This window comes from Grammomys surdaster, unplaced genomic scaffold, assembly GCF_004785775.1.
Source record: "Grammomys surdaster isolate TR1022 unplaced genomic scaffold, NIH_TR_1.0 193, whole genome shotgun sequence".
Taxonomy (NCBI): Eukaryota; Metazoa; Chordata; class Mammalia; order Rodentia; family Muridae; genus Grammomys; species Grammomys surdaster.
The window spans coordinates 7,630,645-7,647,327 of record NW_021604638.1 but is presented as its reverse complement, the minus strand read 5'-3'; the positions used below and the strand labels follow the sequence as shown (position 1 = coordinate 7,647,327).

The window sequence follows — 16,683 nt, the reverse complement described above, 5'->3', positions numbered from 1 at the left end:
GGCCTGGAATCTCAGTACTTGGGAGGCTGAGGCAGGAGAATCATGAGTTTTAGACCAGCTTTGATGAAGACTGTTTCAAAATACCAACAGACAACTATCAAATGTTCAAAGAATTTGAATGGGATGCTCCCCAAAGAAGATGCCCAAATGACCAGTGGGCATTTCATGGTCACCAGGGAAACACAATCACCAGGTACTATTTTGTATCCATTCTAATAGCTGCAGTACTGTTTTGCTTTGTTCTAAGTTAAAAGAAAAGAAGAGCTTGCAAGGATGTGAAGGAACTAGACCACACAGATGTGCACAGATGTAGCTGTCGTAGAAGCCAGCCTGGCAGTTCCTTAACGGTTAAACACACCGCAGGGTAAAGCGATTTAGCCCCAAGAAATAGAAACATGTTCAAGCAGGCACACTTTTGCTCACATTGTTTCCTGGAGCAGAAACATCCCTGGGTCCACTGACTGATGGGGAGATGAACTAACTATGGTATATCTGTGCTGCAGAATAGTACTCAGCCTTGAAGAAAGACGTGGTGTTGGACCTTAAGACATGGTGCTAAGTAGAAGCTAAGAGAGCCAGGAGATACTCAGGGCTAGGCTTGGTTTAGTGGTTGCCTGGGGAACAAAGATAGAGAGCAGCTGCCAACAGAAGGGAGGAAATATTCTGGAATTAGAGGCTGTTCAACCTTGAGACTGGACTAAAACCCCTGAGTTACAGCTTAAAACAGTGAATTTTAAGGTATGTGGAGTGCGTCTCAATAAAGACAACAGAACAGGGACTAGGGACTAGGATAGAAGCAGACCAGATGAATGGAAATGATGCAGGGGATTCCTGGGGGCGGGGCCTGAAGGGCAAGAAGACTCTGGAGGGAAGGAGAGGAACCTGCAGGCAGAGGGAGTGGCAAGTGCAAATGTCAACGGGTGGCAGCGTGCTTATGGGGTCTCCAAGAAGACCACAACTAAAGTGGCCCAAGCAGAAAATGCAATGATAGCACGTAAGTGAAGGTGACAGAGATGACCTTGAAGACCACGAGGGCCTGAAGGTCAAGGAGGGTCTGGCTTCTCTGTTAAATATAGTGAGGATCCCGAGGAAGGGCTGAAGCAGGAGTCTCCCAGCCCCGGGACTGGTTTTTTTCAGGACATAGGAGAGCAATACAGAGAGGCAAGAGGAGAGGGTCCAGGAGAGCACAGTGACTGTCCAAGGGGAAAGGCCTGGCATCAGCTCCCCCACTTCCAGAGTGAAGGGCTTTGGTCACATCCAGCAATTCAGGGGAGCTCAGGCTCCTCCCCCCTCCCCCCCTGCTCCCTCATCTGGCTGTCCCTAGCCTCACTAGAGAGTGTGCCAGGGGTGTATGGGACAAGATAGCCAAGGCTGAGGGAGACTCAAGGAGACAAAGACGATCTAGGGGGCACAGGAAGTGCCTCGTCCTCCAGCCCCCCAATACTCCCTGACCAGACTGCTTCTGAAGGCAAGCCTGGCCTCCCCGGGCCCAGACAGGACCTACAAGCCAGCATGGCTCTGGTACTGGTGGCTTCTGAGAACTGCCAGGAACTTCTTCCTTGCCTTTGAAGCTCTAGGCTAGAAGGCTCTTCTGGCATGCAAAGGAACAACCCCGTAGCCAGTGTGCACCCACCCCTACCAGCCCAGGATCAGGACCCAGAGCAATGCATTGTGCAAGGGAGGCCGGAAGGCCAGGGGTTACCACCCAAACTTGGACGCCACACTTCCTGGCTTCAGTTCCCAGCTGTACTTCTTGCTAGCTTGTGACTTCACTGTTATCTGCTTCAGTTTGCTGGTCTATGAACTGGAAAGAGCTCACTGTGAACTCTGTCAGTCTAAGGAGAGTGAAAGGGATGCCTAGGAGAGCACCTGGGCGAAGGACTCAGGAGTCTCCCAGGTGCCACTTACTGAGCCACGCCCTACACTTGAATCACTATCCATAGCACCCGCCATTGTTGCCTTGCTGGGTGGTAGCCTCTGAAGAGGCCAAAGCTCGATGCCTCCTCCCCTCAAGGAACAGTTCTTCCCACAGGCCCATTTTACAGAGGAGAAAAATGAGGCATGGAGAAACTGAAGCCCTTGCCTAGAGGTTCCCTGCAGAAGTGCTGGGTTTCCATCCAGAGCCCATATGGTCACCCCTACTGAGCATCTGTACGCCCACTTTACAGATGTAGAAATAGAGTCACAGAGAGATGGCAGCAGCCTGCCAATGTGCAGGATCTGTCCCTGGGCCGTCTCCTCCAGGCTTTACCCTGTTGTGGTGATGGGACAGTAAATCAGGTGTTATTTCTGGCCATGCCCTTCTTCCCACAGAAAAGCCCAAGAAGATGCACACAAAGGCAGGAAGCCGGAGCCGGGGCGTCGGGGCCCTTCCAGAGGCTGGCGGCTCCCCTGCACTGGACCCCAAGCCAATCCCGGTGCAGGCCACATTCCAGGATTCCAGGATGACTCAGCCTGCGGACAGCAGGGGCGAAGGAGGCTCTATTTCAGAGCCTGCGGTCTCCCAAAGCTAATTGACACTTTCACTCTCTTGAGGCCCTGCCAGACAGGAGTTGGGGGAGGAAGGCGCTGAGACTTGGCCTTTTCATCCTGTTTTCCACATACCAAGATGTCCCTCTGCTCTCTCTCCTAGTGTGTCCCACCAGGTAGGGGGTCTCTAGATTCTGAGGGGTTCTCACTCACAGACCCCAGGACCAGCTCTGCCATAGACTTTGTGAACCAGAGGAGGGAGTCCAGTAGTGGCTGTCAGGCCCTCTAAGGCAACCCTGGCTTGACAACAGTGTCCTCACTGAGTCCTCAAGAGAGCAGGGGACCTAGTGTTCACTTGGACTCTGAGAACTGCAGACGCAGAACACAGTAGGCACTCAATACACATCCCATGAATAAACTGTGCACACAGACTCGGTGAAAAAGCCTGCCTCCCAGAGTCTCTGAGACGGTTCTAGCAGGCTGAGTTCTGGAGTGACCAGCTCAGAGGCTGGCTCAATCCACGGTACAACATTGATAGGCTGCCCGACCTTTCTGTGCAAACTTCAATTCCGAGCACAGCAAGAAAGGGCCCTGGGAGAGGTAGCTGGGAATGAACAGGGCTCAGTTCCACTCCGCTGGTTAGGGAGCCCAGCTTCCCTCTTTAACTTACTTACCCGAGTAAGTGTGCACCCGCAGGCCTCTGGGGATTCCTATCTGCCACTAACACAGGCTCTCCTTAACCTGCTCCATGTTGTTCCCCGCCTGCCCTGCTCCGCCCCCTTCACTGCCTATTAGAGAAAAAAATATGGCAGCCGAGTAGGCCTGGCTCAGTGCGTAGATCGCTTGCCAAGCATGCGTGAAGCCCTAGGTTCATCCTCAGCATGAATAAACTGGGTGTGGTTGTAAACCCCTGGGACCCCAGCACACAGGAGGTGAGGCAGGTCACACTCAAGGTTAGCCTGGGATATTTGAGACTCTGCTGAAGAAGAAGAAGGAGAAGAAGAAGAAGAAGAGGAGGAAGAGGAGGAGGAGGAGGAGGAGGAGGAAGAGGAGGAGGAAGAAGAGGAGGAAGAAGAGGAGGAAGAAGAGGAAGAGGAAGGAAGGAGAAAAGAAATGAGAAAAAATAAAAAAGGGGGAGAGGGTTTAATATCAACATTCACAAAAAAACAAAAAACAAAAACATCAACAACAAAAAAAAACCCAGACATATCTGCTTTTTAAGCTTCAGACTCAGTGAAAGACTGTCTCAAAAAATAAGCAATTGAGGACGAAATTCTGTATCTATCTCTGGCCTCCTCCATGACATAGGGACACAGCACACACACAAACCTGTGTGCATACAAGAAAGGGCCACTGAGGGTCAGTGGGCAAAGACGCTTGCCACCAAGCCTGGCAACCTAAATTCAATGCCCAGAACCCAGAGGCAGAAGGCGGGAACGAACTCCGTCGAGTTGCCCTCTGACGGACGCACATGTGGCACAGCACAAATACCCACGCACGTGGGCACATGCCTGCACGCACAAACATAAATAAACAAATGTAAACAAACCCTTAGAGAAAAGCAGCCGTAGCAGCGCACAAACTTCTCGCTGCAGGTTCTTAGTCTGGGTTTTGCTTTTGAAGTAGACAGGAGTCAAATTACTTATTGGCCTGAGCAAACACTGCAGAGGAACGTGTGGTGGACGGACCAGCCGCGCGCTGGAGTGGCAGCTGGAGGAGGAAGGAGATGTGGTTTAGGGACGGACAGACCACCAAGTCTGCCATGTTTTCTCAATTTCACGAGAGACTGGAAGACTGGATTTGTATATATGAAGCCCTCCACCGACCCCATCCCACCCCCATCCACATCTCCTCCCTTGGAACAGGGAAGAGACCTCTGTCTTATGCTAGTTAAAACAACAGACATCCATTTCTACCTAGAAATCCTGCCTCCTGTCCAGTTCAGGTCTCGCCTCCTGCTCAGCCCAAGCCACGCCTCCCGTTCAGCCCAGGCCACGCCTTCCTCAGAGCCACTGAGAATCCCCCCCCACCCCCCACCCCCGGCTAATTCCTCAGCCACGGGTCCCATCCATGAAATCTCTCAGTGTTCCCTGAAACAGCCAACCCAGTCCAAAGAAAAGACACTCCGCTAAGTGACTGGAGACTGAACACACCTCTGCAAGCTACCTCAGAGTACCAATGGGGAAACTGAGGCCTGGAAAACAAAAAAGAATGTTGCTGGCAACCACTTGAGTGACTAGACTGAGTGGGCCCACACTGGAGATTCCTAACTCCAACTCCACCTAACTTCACGATATCCCCAGAGAAAAGTCACAGATGTTAAAGCAGGTTTTAAAATTCTTGTCAGCATTACAGAAATCTGAGTCTGGATGGGGGCGTGCATGTTAGTGAGAATTGTTTTTCTACTTGGACAGGATCATGGAATTGAGACTGTTTTTGATACATGTTCTGAAACACTTAGGAGTAAAAACATCATAACATCTGAAATATTTTAAACAAAATATGGGGCGAAAGATTACTCCCTAGGTGCATTTGAATCCTCTGTCTGTACAAAGTTTACATTGTCTAACTCAGTGTGGAGATCAGGAGACCCGTGTGGTGCAGTAGAGAACCCCAGGACACTTCTGCTGCATTTCCTATGACCAACCTTTGCTTATATATACTTGAAAAGACAGCACAAAGCATCTGAGAACGAAAGAGTCTCAGGTACAAGGCGGCCTGCGTTGTCTTTGTCTTCATTACTGACGTGAACTCCCAGATTGAGGGCAGTGTCGCAGGACAAGCACAGCAGCACCCTGTTAAATGACTGTAACTGTGACCTGCTTTGTGGTGAGCCACTTAAAAAAAAAGTTCTTATTTTATTTTTACTTATTTTCATTATTATTATTTTTGGTTTTTCGAGACAGGGTTTCTCTGTGTAGCCCTGGCTATCCTGGAACTCACTCTGTAGACCAGGCTGGCCTCGAACTCAGAAATCCGCCTCCCTCTGCCTCCCAAGTGCTGGGATTAAAGGCGTGCGCCACCACTGCCTGGCTAAAGTTCTTATTTAAAAAAAAAAAAATTGAAAGAGTTTTTTTGTTGTTGTTGTTGTTCGTTTTTGGATTTTTTTGTTTTTGTTTTTGTAAGTGCTGGAGGGCAGACATGGTTGCCAATGCACTGGCGGAGTCTAGTTTTTGCTAGGACAAGCAGATCCTGGGGAATCAAAGGACAGGTATGGAATATACTTTCTATGTAGCCTTTCAAGCCTCCGCTGTCTGATGGGGGCGGTGTAGAAGTCACCCCCAGGTTCGGTCAGGAGAAAGGAATGGGGTAGGGAGGGAACCAGCCTTACGTATTTCCACCCGCCTACGCACATGTCTTCCAATGCTCACCCATCTTTTTCCTTCCTTGGAACTGTTTGGTTCAGAGCTGTGGCTCTTATCGTCTGGGATTTTTGACTGGTCAGATCAGTGAAGCAACACAAGGCAAAGGAAAGGAAAGGAAAGGAATGCTTGTCCCAGGGAAAGGAAAATGCCTGGAACCCAGAGTTTTAACCAGGGCTGAAACGTGAGCAAGTTCCGTGGCCTCCCTGAGCCTCCATCCTCCTCTACACAAAAGGGCAAGCAAGGCCGGGGAGAGAGCTCAGTGAAGAGCACCAGTTGCTCTTCCAGAGAACCCAGGTTGCGCTCTTCCCACCCACACAGTGGCTCATGGCCATCTGTAGCTCCAGTTCCAGGGGATCCGATTTCGTCTTCCGGGCCCTGAACACATATGGTTTACAGACATACACTCAGGCAAAAACATCATACATACATTTAAAAAAAAAATTTAAACGGGAGTAACCAGAGTGCCCATAGGCAAGTCAGGCTCTCCTATACCCGTGTCTCCCAAAGCCTTCTCATCGTTCCCAGGTGCCCATTAGAGAAATGTTTTGGTCTTGGTTTCTATAAAAAGTTAGCTAGTGCCCTGGTGGCGGTGGTGGAAGTGCACACCTTTAGTCCCAGCACTAGGAGGCAGAGGCAGGTGGATCTCTGTAAGTTCAAGGCCAGCCTGGTCTACAGGACAGCTAGGGCTACACAGAGAAACCATGTCTTGGGAAGGGAGAAAACAAGGTGGGTAGCCCACCAAGGGCCAATATTTCATAAATCGCCCCCCACCCTGTAAAACTTTTATGAAAATCTTTTCATTCTCCTACTGGGTGAGACTGCATCATTCCCAGAACTTGATGACCCACAGCTGACCCCATCTGACCCACAGCTGACCCCATCTGACCCACAGCTGACCCCATCTGACCACAGCTGACCCCATCCGACACACAGCTGACCCCCACAGCTGAACCCCATCATCTGACCCACAGCTGACCCCATCACACCTGTCCTTCATATCCTTTGCATTGAGTCTTTCAAAGCTACGTAACTGTAAAAGACTGAGAGGCCGGACCCCGGCCATTGGAGAAAAGACATACTCACAGTTTCATTAGAGTAAACACTAAGGCGCCCTGGCATGCTTGCCAGCCCGGTTTGGGTCCTGGTGCACAGTTTTTACACAAACCAATTCCTTTGCCTAGTTACTTTCATGTTGTTGGTGTGTTTGTGAGACCTCAAGATTATTCTCTTCTGACAACTTTGAGGTTCATCCCGTATTTCAAAGCCACCTGAGAGAGTGTTTGGAGTCTTTCCCTTGGGGGAGACATACCCTGTGGCCTATTGCCCTGGCCCACAGAGTCTTGGGCAGATGAGAGTCTTTCTAATCAGTAATAATCCCAGGATGGAAATTTTCTCAACAATTCAGTGAAGGGCCCAGGAAACTATTACAGTGAGTAGATTCTGTATTTAGACACAGAAACCTCCTTAGAATGTGGCCGTGAGCTTTAAGGTTTGGAATGTAAAATAATCAGGCCAAAAAGGGGTGGTGGAGGAAATAAATTCCCCCAGATGGTTCCTCCGTTTCATTCAAAATGCCCCTCCTTGCCCTACCAAAGGAGAGATTGAATAATTTGAGAGACCTCCAAAATATAACTTCTGATCGTCCTTTTCTGGGTGTGGGATTCTTCCTTCTGTCCCTTTCCAACCTGTTCCCTCAGAGAACCTGGGAGACTTTGGATCAGGTTTGGTGGAAGGAAGAAGAGACATGGTTAGGTCCAACACTGTCTTGAACCACGTGGTCCCAGGCAGCTGCTTCGGTGACTGAAGAAAACCACCACCAGATTAACTATTTTAACAAGTTGGTTCCTCGGAGGCTTAAATTCCTGTCAGTGCTGGCTAGAGAGATGGCTCGGTGGTTAAGAGCACTTGTTGATCTTTCAAAGGACCCAGGTTCAGTGCCCAGCAGCCATAGGAGGGCTCACAACCACCTGTAACTCTAGTTCCTGGCAATCTGATGCTTTCTTTTGCCGTAGGCACACACACGGTATACAGATATGCATGTAGGGGGAAAAAAACCCTGCCAGTCCAGAAAGGGCCACAAAGTAGTCTCAGGCCACTCGCGCAGGTCGGACAGGTTTTCACCAAGGTCACGCACTTTCCTGCCCAGTTTCTCCATGGGCTTCCAGAGAAATAGCGCCCCCTACAGGCACTGGGCGCACCTCCGGGTTCTTTTCATTTCCTTCATGGACTCCCAGCCCAGCAACAGCCTATAGGAGCCTAGGAGACTTCATAAAAACGATATCCACGTAGCATTGTTTGACTCCCAGTTAGAATCTGTGGTGAGACGCAGAGACTCTTGCCTTGGGTTGGGACCAGGAAATTCCTTCTTGTTTCTTCAGTTTGTTAGTGTAGATCTGAGCCTGACAGTCCACCCTGAGCCTGACAGCCCACCCTGAGCCTGACAGTCCACCCTGAGCCTGACAGTCCACCCTGAGCCTGACAGTCCACCCTGAGCCTGACAGTCCACTCTGAAGCCTGACAGTCCACCCTGAGACAGACAATGAAAAGCATGGATCCCACGATGTGTGCCCTGATGGGGACAGGCCCATTTCCTCATAGAACTGAGCTCATAGCAATGAAAACGTAACCAGGAGGTTTGTTCCCATCTTACCTGGTGACCTATCAGGATGGAGGCAACAGTGTGACATCATCAAGATGGTGAGGGCCATGGCCCCACCACACGGCATGAACTGCGATGGCCAGGCCCCTAAAGCTCCCTGGTACCACTGAGACCCCAGAGGATCGCTGCACCCCTAGAAGTTCCTACACCACAGGCGTTCAGGTCCAAATCCTTTTCTGGTTTTGGTTCGTCACCTAATTTGGTCATGGAAATGGAAGTTCCAGAGAAGATGCCAACACCGACTCTGTTGACATGAGGTCAACGCACTTTTATATCAAACTAAGGAAGAGGATCGGTCCACTTGGAGGAGTTTCTGAAAGTCCGACATATTGTTTTACATGATGCTTTTACTGGTTTTTAGAGGGGACTTAGAGTTTTCCCAGCCTGGATCCGAGCATTAGCCAAACATCATATGGAAATGATGGATGTGGCCAGACCTGGGAAGCTCATGTGAATTTATAGCAGGCCAGGTCTGTGTCTTGGAAAAGTACAGAGCGTTAGAGGCGAGGTTAGATGGCCAGGTGCTAGTCAAGCTGCTGCCAGCCAGGCTTGGGTCATGGTGCAGCCTTTTCCAGAAAGAAATTACCTAGCTAGGTTTTTGGTTTTTTTTTTCCTGCTTTGTCTATGTGTTTCTTTGTGCAACAGTAAGATCTTCTTTTCTAACACCCAGAGGTATAAAGACCAGCTTCATCCCAAGATAAAGGAGCTCTCAGATTGTCAGCCAACAAGAATCAGCTCAAACCACACTGCTGGGGGATGGGGGGCAGTGTTTATCCTTCCCTGTCATTCCATGCCTTCATTGTCATCATAATCATCATCATCACCATCATCACCATCATCACCATCATCTCATTGCTTTAGACATTGAGAACTGGGACAGAGGACACTAACTTGCCCTACAGGCAGGGACCTTCCCTGCTAGGAGAATGGCCATAGCTCAGATGTCCTACCTCGCAGGGTCCACCCTCTTCCTAGCTGTTGTACCTGCCCCAGGGCATAGTACAGGCCACAGAGCCCAGCAGGCAAAGCAAAGCACCATCTGTGAAACACAAAAACCTTCACAAGTAAGGGCTGGCAAGACAGACGGCTCAGCGGGTAACGGTGTGTGCCAGCAGACCTGAGGACCTGGGTTGGATCCTCAGGACCCACGTGGTGAGGACTGAGACCGGTAAGTGGTCCTCTGACCTCCACATGTGTGCCGTGGTACACACACATCCACACACACTAAAATAAATCCATATAATGTGCTTTAAAAAGAACGGTTTCCCAACAAACCAGAAAGCCCATGGGCGAAACATGAACAGACAGGATAAAGAAATCCACGTGTACCTGCCTGGGAACGTGAGGTGATGTCACCTCTAACATCTGGCATGAGAAAGGAAATTCTGGAAGCTGAAAACACAGATCTGGTACAGAGAGGGCCCACAGCTAAAGGCACCCAGCTATTCCTACCAGGAGTGGCTTTTGAATTTTCCTTCTCTCTTTTTGGGGCCGATAAGCAAATACACGGTTTTACCTTTCACCTGGAAGCGTGCCTGGGGTGAGCTGACGGCTAGAAAACTCAACTCACACATTGTTTAAAAACTCAAGTTCTCTATGTTTCTGGGCTTTTCAGGCGCTCTGAGGTAAACATTTAGCAGAGTTGCCCAGACTCCTGAGCTGGAGTCTGTGGAGGAGAGCTAACTCCACATCTGAAACATCTGGGGATGTGAGGTTGGACAAGTCCAGACCCTGGAAGCTGAGAAGACAGATGGACTTCCAGAGTCTGAAATTCAGCTATCAGCCAGGGACCAGAGCTGGCTTTTAAATGAGACAAACATCCTATAAGAATATAGGATGTAAGCCTCCGGAAGGCGATAACACTTGCCACTTCTCTGAAACTCTCAAACTAGTCTGAGATCGTGTGTGTGTCTGGGGGGAGGGAGGAAGACTGATTTTGTTTATTTTGGTTTTTTTTTTTTCCTTTTTTTAAATCTGGAAAGTTCCGTCCAAACCGAGCAACAGGAAAGGCCTGAGGACGGGAGAAGGAGAGTCAGGGTGAGAAGGTACTTGCTTGGCTTAAGTCAAATGTATTCTGGTTCTGTGAGATTCAAATTAATTTCTAAATACAGTACACAAAGACCTACTACCAGGCGAACTCCCTGGGATAAAGAAAAGTTTTTAGTTTTTCTCTTAAATGGCAGAGTTGCCACAACGCACTACACTTTTTTAAGGACCAAGGGTCTGGTCCGACTCTACCCAGGTTTCTCCGCTGGCAGGTATGTCCTGGATCCCATATTGGACGGTCATCCATGAGCAGGAATCCCGCAATCAGTGTGACCCTGGCCGGACATCGCGGCCAATCCCCAGTCTCAGCGTTCCCACCCGGGATAGAGCCACAGTAACTCTAGGAGTCTAGGGCGTGGGACACCGTGCAGGCTGCAGAGTGGGTAGTACCAAGTCTGTCCGGGTCCCACGTCGCCGACCCTGTTTCACCTGGCCTCCTTTCTGCACCCTGGCGGGTCCCGGGAATACTCACCGAGCACGCCGGCGGCTCAGCAGCAGCAGCAACAGTAATAGCACGGCCAGGAGGCCGAGCAGAGCGGCCCAGGACATGGCTCGAGGGTGCGCGGCTGCAGGGTAGCAACAGGTCACCGCCACCAATACCGGACCGCAAGATCCTCAGCCCAGCAGCCCCAAAGGCCCTCACTCTAGGGGTCGGGCTGGAAAACGTGGGATGGAGAGGGAGGAGCGGGAAGGGAGGGGTGGCCGGGCTGCCGCAGAGGGAAGGAGAGGGGATTGGGGGAGGCGGGCCCCTGGTGGTGATGGGAGGGGGCAGAGAGGAGGAGACTGGACGAGAGCGGACCAGGGGAGCCTTCCCGCCACATTCCTGCAAACCACGGTTCCCAGCCCATCCCCCAGGCCGGCCCTGTCCACCTCATCGGGAACTAAAGCCACTCAAGACTGCCCCATGCCCACAGACCTCACTGTGATGGGGATCGCAGCAGGGCCTCGGGATCCAGTCTGTGGTCATATTACATTAGGGAGTCAAGTCACACACACACACACACACACACACACACACACACACACACCCCACTTCACCACTTAACACTCTGGGAGAGCTTAGCCTAGAGGAGAGTTTCTTTCCAAGACCAATGGTCAGGGCTGTACTTATCGGAGAGCAGCCAATGTGTCTGCCAAGAAAAGGAGATTACAGAACTTTCTCCCAGTGTTAGGAAAAGGTGGAGCTGGGCCCCTCACCCCAGTCCTGACACTTGTTCTCTCTGTATGTCCCCATCTGTTCCTCTCCCCCCCAAGTTGTTACCCCAAACCCTCTGGCTTCTGAGCTCATTTTCTGTAGTCACGCCTCCCCACAATACCAGAGCTGAGCCTGCCTACCAGGCCTGTAATCCCAGCACTTGGGAGGTGGAGGCAGGAGGATTAGGAGTTCAAGGCCAGTTTTGGCTACACAGTGAGTTGGAAACCAGTCTGAGCTCCATAGAACCCAGTCTCTCCTTTCTCTCTCTCTCTCTCTCTCTCTCTCTCTCTCTCTTTCTCTCTCTCTCTCACGCACGCATGCACGCACGCGCACACACACACACACACACACACACACTACCAGAACTTTCCCTATGCCTGCCCAGAGCTCCTTGTCTACCATGGCTCCTTGTCACCCAGAGCACAGCCGCATTCCTACATGGTCCCCACAGACCAAGGCCGTTTGCTGAGGCCACTCTACCAGTAGACCTTGTCCTCTGCTCTGGTCACACTCCGAAAGAGCGAGCTGATTACCTGAGACTCAGGTCCAAAGCCCACTACTCTGGTTTCTCTGTATTTCTGAAAAAATCAGGAAATACAGACTAACCAAGGAGAATGGACTTGTGTATTGACCAAAGCAGGCTAAGACCCATTCTCTTTCGCCACGGCTATGGAAGGTCTTAACATTTATAGACACCCATGAGACAAAGGACAGAGGGTAAGCAGATAGGTAGATTCAGCAGTGGGAGTTTTGCTAGTCTTTCTCTACTTTGCAGGAGGGTGACTGACACCCCAGGTTGACCCCAGACCTGGGCTGTTAGCATGAGGGTCTGTTATATGTTCACAAGTCAAGCTGACAGACGCCACAACTTTGTCTATTCCTCTGTCAGGATGAATATGAGATGCTATGCCACCTATTGGGCCCACATGAACATTTCTGAGCTGTGCCCCTGTCAGGAGCTGAGAGGAAGGCAGGCAGCCTGGGTGGGAAGAGTGTTTGCTTCTGCCTGAGCTCCCAGCCGCAGCTAAGCAGGGAGGAGCTGGCACAAGCCAGCCTTCTCTGTGCTGGTATGTCTGTGGTCCAGGCTGATTTGGCCTCTTGCCCTGTATCTTTTGGTTTTTAGTTTCGTCCCTTGTCTTAGTGCTGTTTCTGAGCACACTGCTACTTAGTGGCCACACGCTGCAGGGCCTCTGCACTTGATCTGATAAGCAAGGAGGGGAGAGTAGCAGGCACTGACCAGTGCCTGAAACCTACTTTCTTGATCAAAATGAAGCCTAGGAGAAGCTAATAATGTCACTCCCTGCAAGCCTAGGGCCATTTTCATCCAAACTGCCATCACATTCTTACATAGTTCAGGATTTCCCAGCCCGGTCTTCCCATATCAAGCAATTTAGGCAGTCTCTCTCATGGACACAGGCACAGGTTAACCCAATATAGACGCTCCCTCATGCTCTCTTCCCAGGTTGTGTCAAGTTGGCACAATAACCAGCACACACAGTAATTGACCAGGGTTTGTGTTTTAGGCTTGTAACCAAAGTATCAGCAGATACAAAGTTTCAAAAAACGGCTCCAAGAGTGTCAAAGAAGGCTGAAGTACGGGCTGTGTCAGGAGTCCTTCGGGTGATCACTGTTTAGTCCTCTAGGCTGTTAGAGACGCATGCTTGAAATGCAAGGACTTAGGCACATTTATTAGTGCTCAGAAGATGGCGATGCGTGGTAATGCACGCCTTTAATCTCGGTACTAGAGAGGCAGAAGCAAGGGGATCTCTCTGAGTTGGAAGCCAGCCTGGTCTACAGAGCAAGTTCCAGGCCACCTAAGGGTATATATATAGAGGCCACCCACAGCAAGTTCGTGTGTGTGTGTGTGTGTGTGTGTGTGTTTACATCATGGCACATGTGTACCCTCTACATATTTAAGTTTCTTGTGCCACCATGTAAACCAGTGGTTCTCAACTTGCTGGTTGAGACTCCTTTGGGGGTCAAATGACCCTTTTACAAGGTGCACATCACATATCCTGCATATCAGATACATTATGATTCATAACAGTAGCAAAATTATATTTATGATGTAGCAATGAAAATAATTTTATAAAAAAAGAAAGATTAAAAAGAAAAAGCCGGGCGGTGGTGGTGCACGACTTTAATCCCAGCACTTGGGAGGCAGAGGCAGGTGGATTTCTGAGTTCGAGGCCAGCCTGGTCTACAGAGTGAGTTCCAGGACAGCCAGGGCTACACAGAGAAACCCTATCTCAAAAAACCAAAAAAAAAAAAAAAAGAAGAAAGAAAGAAAGAAAGAAAGAAAAAAAGAAAGAAAGAAAGAAAGAAAATGATTTTATGGTTGGGGGGACACCACAAATGAAGAACTATATTAAAGGATCACAGCATTTGGAAGAGAGGACCACTGATATAAACCTTTAAACATCCTCTGAAATCTAAATGACATAATCCTTACATTGCTAAAAGAAGATGTTATCCTAGGAATCTGAAGCCCTGGATATTGCAGTTTCTTTTTCTGTTGCTGTGCTGAAAATGTCCCAGCAAAGGCAGCTCGAGGGAGGGAGGGTTCGTTCATTCTGACTTACAGTTCAAGAGTGCAGCCTATCATGGTGCTTCAGACAGCAAGAACTTGAAGCTTGCTACATCTCATCCTCAGTCAGGAGGTTGAAAGTGATGAGCACACGCTGCTACTCAGTTCCCCTCACCATTCATATCCACTTACAGAGTCCAGGGTCCCACCTAGGGAATGGTGCCACCTACGGTTGACATGTCTTCTCAACTAATGCCTTTAAGACAACTGCTCATAGACTCATCTCCCAGATGATTCTATGCTCTGTCCAGTCAACGGTCAGCCTTAGCTACTTCACCATATTTGTGAAATATTTCTCTTTAAACTACTCTTTTTTTTTCTCTTTCAAAAATTTGGTCGAAATAAGAAAACTTACTGTTTGGAGACAAGATTTTGCCATGAAGCCCTGGCTATCCTGGAACTTACTCTGTAGACCAGGCTGGCCTCGAACTCAGTGATTCACTAGCCTCTGCCTCCTGAGTGCTGGGATTAAAAGCGCGTGCTACCACACCCAGCAGAACTTGATCTTTTCCGATATTTGGGGCAGTTAAGTTGGCTCAGCTGCTAAAGGCACTTGTGGCTGAGTCTGCTGATTTGAATTCAATCCCAGAACCTTCTTGGTGTAGGACAGAAGCAACAGCTGCGATTGTCCTCTGAGCTCCACGTGACAGCTGGGGATCACGTGCATGTACACCTTCCATGTACACTGATGATCAATAAGATAAATTTTTTTTTTAAAAAGGTAACTTCTGGTGTTATGTGTCAATAACAATTACAGAACCCTTTTGAATTTCACTTCATAGCTAAATTAGTAAGTGGCTCTTGGCAGCTGCAAAGATGTTACTTGGCTAATTAACGTGTGTGTGAAATTATGTCTGACTCCAGTGAATCTGACACAGGAAACGTCTAAGGGTTTATTTGGTTTTGTTTTTTTTTACTTTGTCTCTGAATCTTTTTTTGTGTGAGGATGTGTGTGTATGTGTGTATCTGTGTGTCTGCGTGTTATGTTTAGATGCACATCAGAGGCTAAAGTTGGAGCTGGCCTCCACATGGCATATGAGTATGCGTGTGAGAAAGCTTGTGGATTTTGCACAAGAGTGCAGTACCCAAGATGGCCAGAAGAGAGTGCTAGATCTCATGGGAGTGTTACAGGCATATGTGAGCCACCTGAGGTAGGTCCTGGAACCCAACCTCTCTGCAAGAGCAGTACACACTCTCAAACACTAAGCCATCTCTTGGTTTACACTTACATACAAGTGCATACACACATACACACAAAAATGAAAATATTTAATAAAAAGAATCTTTAACAGACAGTTATGCTCTTTTTTAATTCGTGAATTTGTGTCTTTGCATGTGAGTGCGATGCTCACAGAGGCCAGAAGAGGGCGCCAGGTACTCTAGAGCTAGCGTTAAAGGTAGTCTTGAGGAGTCCCAGGTAGATACTAGGAGCCCTACTTGGACCATCTGCAAAAGCAGCTATATCCTCTGCCCAGCGATCTTTTATTTTAAATTACAGCATGCATCTGCACCTCAGAGGACAACTTGTAGAAGTTGGTTCCCTTGTTCAACCGTGTGGGTCCCTGGAATTGAACTCAGGTCCTCATCTTTGAGGACAAGTGCCTTAAACATGAGCCATTTTGCCAGTCCAAGCATCAGTGGTCTTATATGTAGTCCTTTCTTCCTAAAATCTATTTAACAATTACAAGCCTGAGAAATAAGCCTGCAGCAATAGCATAATAAAATGTTGATGAGCACCATTTAGACGGACTTGATCCACAGTTATACATCACACTGTTTACCCATCTGAGGAAGCCAGCCTCCATAGATCAAGAAAATGTCATTAGGCTATTACGTCTGGATCCCTCCCAATGTATTTCAAATAATGCATTTTAATTAGCATAATTTTTTTTTTTTTTTTGGTTTTTTGAGACAGGGTTTCTCTGTATAGCCCTGCCTGTCCTGGAACTCACCCTGTAGACCAGGCTGGCCTCAAACTCAGGAATCCACCTGCCTCTGCCTCCCAAGTGCTGGGATTAAAGGCATAAACCACCACTGCCCGGCTGCATAAAATATTTTTATAACCTCTTTTTGCATGTGTCCTTTGGCTACTCAGTAAGTGTAGCAGCCCGAGCCGCCCCACATTCGGGGGTCACCCTATATCTGCCCAAGCTGCTACTTCAATCTGTGGGTCAGGGTCTAGCAAGAGAGAGAGTGGGGACAGAGGGACAAGAGATGAGAAGAATGGAGACAAGATAGAGTCTGGTCTATTCTCTCCTCTATTCTCTCCTCTATTCTCTCCTCAAGTCTCTCCTCAAGTCTCTCCTCAAGTCTCTCCTCAAGTCTCTCCTCAAGTCTCTCCTCAAGTCTCTCCTCAAGTCTC

General features: G+C 49.1%; 1 protein-coding gene across 1 annotated transcript in view; it reads right to left on the bottom strand.

Annotated features, from left to right (window-relative positions):
- The window catches only part of Ptgis (prostaglandin I2 synthase), a 35,615-nt gene extending 24,342 nt beyond the window's left edge, over nt 1-11,273 (bottom strand). The window contains exon 1 of the mRNA XM_028769717.1: nt 11,012-11,273. Coding sequence (XP_028625550.1) covers nt 11,012-11,088 — 77 coding nt within the window. The 5' untranslated portion in view covers nt 11,089-11,273. The remainder of the gene's footprint in view (nt 1-11,011) is intronic.
- Nucleotides 11,274-16,683: the final 5,410 nt, after the last annotated feature.